This window comes from Mercurialis annua, linkage group LG6, assembly GCF_937616625.2.
Source record: "Mercurialis annua linkage group LG6, ddMerAnnu1.2, whole genome shotgun sequence".
NCBI classification, from domain to species: domain Eukaryota; kingdom Viridiplantae; phylum Streptophyta; class Magnoliopsida; order Malpighiales; family Euphorbiaceae; genus Mercurialis; species Mercurialis annua.
Genome location: NC_065575.1, coordinates 8,786,054 through 8,796,698, shown reverse-complemented (window position 1 = coordinate 8,796,698; position 10,645 = coordinate 8,786,054). Strand labels below are relative to the sequence as shown.

Below are 10,645 nucleotides of genomic sequence, written 5' to 3'. Positions count from 1 at the left end.
ATAATTAATTTAATTAGTTAAAATTTTAAAGTAAGATTATTATTAAAATTTAATTAGAGTTAAGTATGATTAATTAGATTTAACTATGTCAAATTATCAATCTAATTATGAAGTGCTGACTATATGATTACATATTACATCCAGTCCATAATATATAATTCTACATTAAAACTATACGATTCTAAAAATATAAAGTAAATGTCGTATCATAGTCAATTCAAAAACACACCTTAACAAACCAAGAAGTTATAGTCCGAACACTATGCAACAAACTCATTTGTTATCAAATTCTTCTATATAAGTATTCCTTTTCTCAAATTATATGTTTCCTCCGATTCATAATATTTATTGTATTTAATTTTTTTAGTCCATAATATTTATTATTTTAGAATATTAAAAAAATATTTATCACTATTTTTTTAAATTTATCCTTAATAACAAATAATTTAATAAAGTTAAAAGTACAAATCAAATATAAAAATGATAGTAATTAACATAAACAAAGGTTAATTTTATTTAATAGCACAACCTTTCGCGCAGTTTTCGATTTAAGTCTAACCTTTAAAAGTTGTCAAGCGTTGGCCCAACCTTTCCATTCTTTTTATTTATTAGCACATCTCGTATTTCCGGTAGTTGAAATCCTACGCGGCACGCCGGATATCCAACTCATTTGCCAGCGTGTCTTACCCCAGACGACACCGTTTCTTTGATGAACCTTGTCTTACCCAAAACGCAGTCGTTTTGCTCGGAACGGTCGCGTTCCTCATTAATTTTGAAAGCTGCCGTTTTGTTTTCCTTCTTAAAATACCCTAAATCTGAAAACCCCAAATTCAAACCTATTCGTTCTGAAAACCTAATTCCCAAATTCTCTCTAATTTCTTCTAACTTCCTGATTCTTCCAACTAAAAACCCTAATTTATCTTTTTCGAGTTTTTCCTTACATTGTTTGATGACGAACCATGAGTTAGCAAGCAGTGGGATTTACTCTGAAGTTACTAGTTCGGAATTCAATTCCATTCCTCATAAGCATTGCCTCCATGACCTAGTTGCTTCCGTTTATACCTCATACACGAAAGGGAACCCTAGAAGGAGGTTTTATTGGTGCAAGCTTAGAGAGGTGAGTTATTATTCTCTGATTTCATTGTTCTTCTTTAGGGTTGTGATGTTAGTCTGATTTCATTGTTATTCTTTAGGCTAGGGTTGTGAAATTAAGGTTAATCGAGGGTATTGATGCTAGGCTTGCATGTTATGGTTTGTCCTGTTACCCAAAAGTCCCTTAGATGTTCTAATTGCTTCGTATCTGTCTGTTGTTTGTTGTGTGAAGTATGACGACTGCAAATTCTTTGAATTGATTGACCCAGAGGTAACTGGTCATGAAAAAAGGTTATAAACAAGATATTTGAAAAGAGGGATGAACTAGAAGAGACATTGAAGTTGAAAACAGAGATAGAGGCCAAACTGAGATGTGAGATGCAAAGCAGTGGAGTTAGGTGGACAGCTTGTCGAGGCCTTATAGGCGTGCTGAACCAAAAAGTGGAAGATGATGATCGTAAGAACCTTGAGTTGCAACAAACAGTTCATGAAATGGCTGAGATGAACTCTAGAGTTGGAAAGCAAACAGATAAGCTTGGAGGGATCAAGTCTAAACTACTAACTGAGAAGAAGACTCTGCAGAAAAGAAATGAAGTGTTTGTGATGATTATTTGGTTCATGTCTATACTGATTGTGATTGTTTGTGCGGTGGCCATCAATCTTTGTCAGTAATGTGCATGGTTGGGCAGTTTGTTTATGTCATTTTATGTTAGTTTATGCTAGTATGTAGTATGTAGTATGCAGTATGTAGTTTATGTTTTACAGTTTATGTTAGTTTATGTTATGTAAGAACAAAGTGCCAATTTGAATGAAGAAGTAGCCGTTTCTATAAACTAACTTTTATGTACATTTACTGATGATAGAATGGACGAAATATATATGTAGGACAGTATAATATGGGTTACATGTTATTCTTGCAAAAAAAATGCTTGACACAGTATAATGTTACATGCTGCCATAGAAAATATACTACATATGAGTTTTAAACAAACCTGCATAACAGGTGCAACTAACCTAACCCAAAAGAGGCAGCAAGTGCAAAAAGCCTACATAGCATGTGCAAAATTTAGCAAAATGAAAATAAACTATCATAGCAGTTACAAATAGCCTGCTTAGCAGTTTCAAAAAACCTATATATTTCCAGCCAACTAGACACAAAACAACTAAAACCTCTAAGGTTTAGTTACACTAGCTTGAGACCTGTTAATGCAATTTTTCGAGCCAGATACGTTTTTCACAATTTCCAGCTTGAGTAATAGTGCTCCTTGGAACTTCAGTAGTTCCTCCAAATCCTCTAGCCCCTCCAAATCCTCTACCACGTCTAGTGCCTCCATTGGGTGGCTGTACATAACATGACAATGTTATCTACATATGACATGACATTTATAAATTAACCAAGTAAATCATTCAAAAACAATACATATTATCATGCAGATGTTCCCTCCAGATTTTGAAAATAGTCTAGTAAACCCACCATGTGTTGGACCTGTGTTCACCATTCTTGGCTGTTGATATGGTCTGTTTACAGGTGAAGCTGTGCTTGTGGCAGTAACTACATGAGGGCTTGTGAACTTTGGAGTAGCTGGTGTTGTGGTTGCAAAAAAAAAAAAACAAAGTAAATCGTGAAATGGAAAAGAAAAAATAACGCACCTCAGTTAATGATGGAGTTTTATGCCATTTCTGAACAACGACACACTTTTCCATCCCCTTCTTCTTCTTAGTCATAGCGTTTCCAGTGTTAATTAAGGGTTTATGTTTTTCAAAATTTAGGGTTTATAAAGTAAGAGAATTGCAGAATGAAATAGGAGGGATAAAGAAGTTGGAAAATTAGATTTTGAAATCGAAGAAATTTTGATTAGGTTATAATTTGGGGTTTTCAGATTTAGGGTATTTTAAGAAGGAAAACAAAACGGCGGCGTTTCAAAATTAACGAGAAACGCAATCGTTCCACGCAAAACGACAGCGTTTTGGTAATGTATGGGTCCCCAGAGAAACGACGTCGTCTAGGTAAGACACGCTGGAAAATGAGTTGGACAGCCGGCGTGCCGCGTAGGATTTCAATCACCGGAAATACGAGTTGTGCTAATAAATAAAAAGAATGGAAAGATTGAGCCAACGCTTGACAATTTTTAAAGGTTGGACTTAAATCAAAAATTACGCGAAATGTTGTGCTATTAAATAAAATTAAGCCTAAATAATTTAGTAAAAGTATCACTTATTTAATTTATGTGAAATAATCAAATACGACAAATATTATATATCGAAACGCAACTTTACAAAACCCAAATATACGGACGATTATATTTCCAAGATTACCCTTTCCATAACCAAAAATGACATTCTTGTTCACATCGGCTCCTTCCTTCTGTAGTCGCTAGCAGGTAGCAGCAGCCATTAACAACCTTTCTTTGAACTTCCAACAACATACGTCACCGCCGATCCAAATCACAGCAACAAACCGTCAATTTTTTTCTGGTCCACCGGAAAATTTGATCAGCAACAGTAGGAAAATTCAATGAGGTCGTCTTCTTCTACTCGCGGTGGTAGAATAAATATCGCTACCGTCGCTCAGAAAATTGATGTCGATAATCGAATTTCTCTCCGATTTTACTTCCGGATCGCCGATAGTATTCTCAAACAGGTATATACAGATCTTTTTATATTCTTATTTATATTATGTTATTTTGATTTTTATAATTTGAGGTTCTTTAGGGGTTAACGCTTGAAAATAATCAAACTTGATTATAGTGTTCAGTAATAAGTGTGGAGTTGAGTTAAATACTTTGCTTTGGTAAAATGTTTAGGGTTTAATAGCTGATATGGCAATGGGAAGTTATTTTCGTTTGCTCATTGATGAATGCAATTGTTTTTGCATTAAAGAATTATGAAATTAACTAGTTAAGTTTTGACTGATGTTATTGGATCGTGCTGCGAATGCAAATATCTAATTATCATTTTGCGACCTTTGGAAGAATTTGCATATTTGCAGTAGAATTTAAATTTGAGGAGATGCACTTGATCCGGTTTCATATTAAACAACACTAGGTTATCTTTATGCGGTGACATTTACTGTGAAGAAGAACTCGGGGAATATGTGACGCATGAAGTTGCAATTGTAACGCATTTTAAAGCATAAATGTTAATCAAGCATGGTTTAAAGTATCTATCATGTAATAATAGAAGTTTTTAGTTTTATATATTTATGTTTGAATGTCCCTAAGATATGATCACTAGTTAAATGTAATAGCTTTCCTCTGCTCTTATGTAGTATTTTTGGTTGTGGCTTAATAGCATTGGACGTATAATCTTTATGCTCCGTTAACATCTTCTTTGTAATCGGAATGCATTTAACTCTACTTTTTCTTTATACTTGTTAGCCATAGCAAGCACAATTCATTGATCTTTATTTTGCTTCTATTTTAATTGTCAATGATTAATGATGTGCCATTGAGCTATGTGATTCTAAGCAGTACACCTTTATGTTCCAAATCCTCTAAATTTACTTTCTGGGTTTTCTTCTGCAGGCTGATATCTTTCGAGAAGAGAGAAATATTATAGACCTGTATACTATGCTTTTAAGGTTTTCAAGGTGAGAACAAGGGTGTGAACTAGCAATGCAATCTTATTTTATGGTATTTAAATTATAGCTTGCTTCCATGAAAAACTAAATGATGTGAAAATAACTTACTGTTATTACTTATTTTGCTTTAGCTTGGTATCAGAAACAATACCATATCATCGAGACTACAGGGCATCCCAAGAGAGTAAGAAAGTTTATTTGAAAAAGGTAATAGTGAATTTTCCCCTTTTTACTTCCTTTATCATCAATAATCTGTTTCTCTTTCAATGTTGGAGGCTTCATTTGATATTATTATATCTATAGAGATTGTTGAATGCTGTGATAGAGTTGGAGGACTTGAAGCCAGCAGTCCAGCAAAAGATCAATGAATTAAACAGAAAACACACCCAACAAGTGAATGGCTCGGTCTCTGTGAATCAAAATGATTCATTAGTGGGGCCTCCTGTCAAAAAGAAAACCTTTACTAGTTATGACGTGACTAAGGTATGGTACAGTAATTACTAGTTACCGGCTTTAACAATTTATTATGAATTTTTTAGCCAGGGAGAGATTCTTTTCTATTACTTTTATCTTATTATGATTTTTCTTTTCTTTTTCCCTTATTATTGGAGGTGAAATTTTATTGAGGATACTAATCTGCTGCTAGCCTGGCAGGGAGGAAGTCTCTTCTACTGCCAATATCCTAACACTATTATGCCTTTGGCAGGCAGGGAGACCAGCGTCACAAGAAATTGTATCTCAGGGCACAAGAACTCAGCAATATTCGCATGTTAGGCCACCAGAAGAACAATTCCAGAGATGGTGAGTGTTTTATTATCTTGATGTGGTTGTCCGTCAGTTAAATGGATTTTTATTGCACAAACTTAGAGTATACCGGAGAGTGTAGGGCATGGTACAGTTGGTAAATTTGCTTCATTTGTTGATTTGTAAGTCATGGTGCTTGGCGTGGAATAGTACTCCTATCCTCCCCCAACTTCTACTCTGCACTATCCAGGGAGCACTTTTTGCACTTAGTTTTCCCTTATAACTAGGTTGCTACTACCGCCTTCACTTATACTTTCTTTGAAAAAAAAATTATGTTTTTTAGCCTGTTGTTGAGTTAGAGCAAAACTGTTGGTGCTTTCTTTGAGTAGATTTTTCAAAAAAAGGTTGGTTATTTGTAAAATTGCGTAAAATCTAATATTAACTTTTATTGAATGACCAAGAGAGATGAAGGCATTTCTTTACTTATAGTTTCCCTGCTGTGACTTTACATCTTATAAAGGCCTGATATAGCTGCCTAACTTCAACTTTTTGATTTATCTTTAGGTAATTTTAAGTAATTATTTATTGCAATTGATTGTCTCTCCCTAGTTCCGTATATTCTTCACTCTTAACTTCAGTTCTGTTGAGATATTAAATGGTGGTGCTCCCGCTTTTCTGTTAGTTTAATAATAGAAGAATTTCTATTAATTTTACACACTATGTTCTAATAAACAAACTTCAAAATAATCTCATAGGCATTCTGTGTTTATTTTATTTTAACTTGTAAAAATTGACACTCTTAATTAGATAATTTATATGCTTGCCAAATCCTGCTCACTGGAAAACATGGATCAAGTCATCAAGATATTCTCTGTTGGAACTAATTGCTTTTTGGCATTTGCTTTTATTGAATTTGTTCTGATCATTATAATATATATATATATATATATATATATATATATATATATATATATTTATTGTTTTGCTCAACCCATTTGAACCCTGGGGTATTATTTATAGCACGGTAAGCTTTAGACTTTTTTTTTTCAAATTGAAATTATATCTTTATTGTTAGCTTTCAAAACCTAAAGTGTCATAGGGAAAAGCAGATAGAGAGAGCTGTACTCTGATCTCAATTGTAACAAAGCCTCAAACCCAATAAGCTTCCATAGTGAATATCATAATTAGAAATGGATATATAGCTATTGACTACTTTGGACTTGACTTGGGTAATATGATAGTTTATGATGCATTTTACTCTACTAGAGTTTGAGAATAGTTTATGATGCATTTTACTCTATACTAGAGTTTGAGAATAATTGTCCGATGAACAGGTGATCCACAAATTTTGACCTTTGACACAGTATAGACCCGTACCAGGTCTCCAAATTTTAGTGTGAAAATTCTAGGTATAGTTTGCATTATTGGCGGGACGATGTTTGATGTTGGATAATCTGGTTAAAAGGAGGGCTGGAAATGAGCGGATAATTCCAAGAGTAGTCTAATTTATTTCTTCTCTTTTTTGAGTGGAAGTAATTCACCAATGTCACTGTTTGTGACAATGATGATCCGGTATTTCTTGAATCATATTCGACTTTCTTCAATACTCATTAATTTATTTACAAGTTAACATACTTCTTGCAGGTCTTTAAACTTTCCACAACCAAAGGAGGAAACTCTCTCCAGACATTCTATATTGGGTCCAAATGGGCTTCAGGGGCAATGGCAACCACCTAGGAGCGATAAAGGAGTATGGAATTGTTTACTTCTTTATATTTGGCACTTTGTGCGAAAGCTCGTTTTGAATTTTTTTTCGCTATACAGGTCAGGTATCCTAGCAACATAGACCTCACTCCAGTCAAATTCCCCAGGTTTTATTCTTCTCTGGGTTTCAAAAGTTCCTTTTTATTTTATTTTTGGAACTGTTTTGAGTTACAAGTCTTAATTAGTTAGTTCAATTGAATCAAAAAAAGTTGTTTTAAAGGTTTTCTGAAGGCATTACAGAAGTGCTTTATTTGTTTAAAATTTGGGTCTTTTCCTGTTGCCCTTCCTTTTTTTGGATGAAAGTCTTATGATCTTGGATTTATTTTGTCGGGTGGCTTTGCATGTGAAAACAGCCTGCTGCTGGAAAATGGAGTTGCAGAGAAAAACTACTCTAGCCATTCAGAAGTTCAAAACCTGCAGCTGTTCAAAGAAAATGGGGTCAATTTAGAATCAGATAGCAACAGCTCAGGACTTGAAAGACCAAGTTCACAGGTGGATAGTCAGATGTGCAAAGCTGAAGAACCTAGTGCATTGATTTCCTTCGAAGCAACAGAAATGCCTGTTCAGACAAATCTAATTAGACAGCCTTCTCCTCCAGCTGTGCTTGCAGAAGTACAAGATTTGTTACCTGCAATGTCTCCACAATTTACGGAAGTAGGAAATAAATTAAGCATTTCCTCACCTGATGATATTGCTTGTTCTGAACCTCCCTTACAACTGCACATTGTAAGTCACAAATTTTTAATATCTATTGAGTTTTGAATTTAGTAACAATTTTTTCTTGTAATGCAAGTTGTCAATGTCAGTCCATCTTTTTGTCCCTTCATTTTTTGTTTCAGATTCCTTCATTTTCTATTTGGTCTTTGTTTGTAACCATTCAAGATCTGTTAATTCAGATCATGGTTAGCGTTCAGGATCTGTTAATTCAGATCATGGTTAGCAAAATAAAATAAGTGTGTTTTTGGAAGGTTATGTAAGCTTGCAAATATTCCAAAACTACAGACACATTGCTATTTTCCGAAGTTGGAAATTGGAATTATGGGGTGAGGCAAATCCAAGGGCATGTAGGCAGTATTTGTGCTTGTGGCTATTTCTAACAATAGTTTTTATTTGCAGTCAACCACAATGATGGAGAATTTCATGAAGCTGGCAAAGTCAAATACTGATAAGAATTTAGAAACTTGTGGTGTCCTAGCTGGAAAACTCGTAAGTTTTGATTACCTAAATTACATTTCTTAAACTTCAGAATGTACAATTTTGACTACTTAATTTATCAACCCTTTTTTGTAGAAAAACAGAATGTATAGTGTTACAGCTCTGATCATCCCTAAGCAGGAGTCCACATCTGATTCAGTATGACAGTTTCACAGCACAAAGAATGTTTTTTCGTATTTCCTTATCAGTTGAATTTATGTGATTTTTATCTAAATATGTACATTTTGCTCAGTGTCAAACAACCAATGAAGAAGAATTATTTGAAGCGCAGGATAACGGAGATCTATTATCTCTTGGGTGGATACATGTAAGTGCCTCATATTTGATGAACAGTGTCCATTTTCCTGATTGGTCAAATTAATACTTTATAGCTGCTGATTTCATATTAGAATGAAAGTTGTGAATGCGTGCTAGTTTAAGGTTTGAATTCCTTTTGACATGCATTTTTATTCATTATGGGGCCAAAGTCACTGTCATTAGTTTATCTAACTTACTCATGTTGTGATAATTTTTGTGGGTTTAAATGATTGTCTTCAGAATCTAATTGGAACATAAATTTTATATTAACTTTTGTTAGTTGTTTTTTTTTTCTTTATTTATTTGACGGATTGATTTCACCATGTTGCAAATTACAGACGCATCCTACACAGTCTTGTTTCATGTCTTCAATTGATGTCCACACCCATTACTCATATCAGGTAATCCCATTCGTTTCTATTGTAATTTCAATCTTCAGGACCAGTCCTTTTTTTGCATCGATGTATTTGAATTGGTTTTTGTAAATAAGTTAAAAGTTGCAACATAACAGCTAAGAAAGTTTATTTGGCCCCAATCATTTTCTTCATTGTTCACATGCATGCTTGTTCATTCCTCAGACAATGTTGCCACAAGCTGTCGCCATTGTCATGGCGCCATCAGATTCCTCGAGGTATAAGTTTATACATATGAATAATAGATGTTTCACCATTATTTTTTCAGTTTGACCATCGTGACCTGCTTGCAGAAAACATGGCATTTTTCGGTTGACAACCCCTGGTGGCATGAAGGTTATAAGAAACTGCCAGCAACGTGGATTCCATCCTCACAGTCAACCTGAGGATGGTGGGCCAATTTACCAGACCTGTACAGATGTCTATATGAATCCGAACTTAAAGTTTAAAGTTACCGACCTTCGGTAATTTGTTCATTTGATTTTAGCCGACTTATTGCAATTGTTCATAATCATACAATCCATTTATTGTTAGAGGCTTTACCAACGGACTGTATACGTCACCGTGTCTGTAAAGAAGGGGATATTGAAATTTCCCATCGCAAGTGTCTGCATATACTAGTACTGATCAGTCCATCTAGGAACTGGATACCTCTAGTTTTATGACTAGTAAATACTCTTGAAACTGTTTTATATTCGTCTTAAAGTATAAAAGACTCGGAAACATTCAAAAAAATTGCAAGAGTTTGTGATTCATGAAGCTGTGCGGGCATAAACTTTCTTCTTTTTTATTAATACTCGGGCACAAGGCAGCATGTGCAATTTGATGCGAAGGCTGCACTCGTTCAAATCAGCATATGAGATGAAATTTAAGGGCATCTCCAAGAATGATTATAAAACTAATGTAAATTATATAAAAATTCATTTGCTACAATGTTCCAACAGTTTTTTTTATTTTTTTATATCAAAATAATATTCTCAGTTCCTACCTAATGAATTATTTAAATATTTTACACATTACCTCTGTTATTTTTTTAATACTTATATGATACTATAAATATAATAAAATATGTTATTAGTTTTATTATTATAGTCTAAATATGTTTGTATATCTTTAAATTAATAAAGAAACTATATTTATTAAAAAATATAAAATAAATATATTTATTAAATAATAAAAAATATTAAAATATACTATCTTTATTAAAAGAAAACCAATAATTTATTCAATACTAAAAAAACACTAAAATATATTTGTTAAGAAAACATAGAATTACAAATGTTTAATAATCATTTGGACTATATTGAAAACAAAACTAACAAATGTTTAATAATAAAATTTATAATAAAATAAAATATCAAAAGTAAAATAGAGTTACACTATTTTTCATCTTCAACTATACTCTATTTTATTATGTTATAGTGTAACTCAACTTTCACTTCAAATCTAGAGTAAAAAATTAATAGTGTAAGATAGATTACTGTTGGAGGAGACGTTTACATCATAAATTGGAGATTTGGTGTGCTGTGAGAGACGACCT

At 33.4% G+C, this 10,645-nt stretch overlaps 1 protein-coding gene across 1 annotated transcript; it reads left to right on the top strand.

The window, feature by feature from the left end:
- Positions 1 to 3,391: 3,391 nt before the first annotated feature.
- LOC126688004 (AMSH-like ubiquitin thioesterase 1) lies at positions 3,392 to 9,864 on the top strand. The gene is made up of 14 exons (XM_050382560.2): positions 3,392 to 3,733; positions 4,617 to 4,681; positions 4,804 to 4,879; positions 4,976 to 5,155; positions 5,379 to 5,473; positions 7,061 to 7,166; positions 7,241 to 7,287; positions 7,534 to 7,906; positions 8,297 to 8,386; positions 8,471 to 8,533; positions 8,628 to 8,702; positions 9,031 to 9,093; positions 9,271 to 9,323; positions 9,399 to 9,864. The coding sequence occupies exons 1-14, from the start codon at positions 3,608 to 3,610 to the stop codon at positions 9,571 to 9,573; spliced, it is 1,587 nt and encodes a 528-aa protein (XP_050238517.1). The 5' UTR covers positions 3,392 to 3,607; the 3' UTR covers positions 9,574 to 9,864.
- Positions 9,865 to 10,645: the final 781 nt, after the last annotated feature.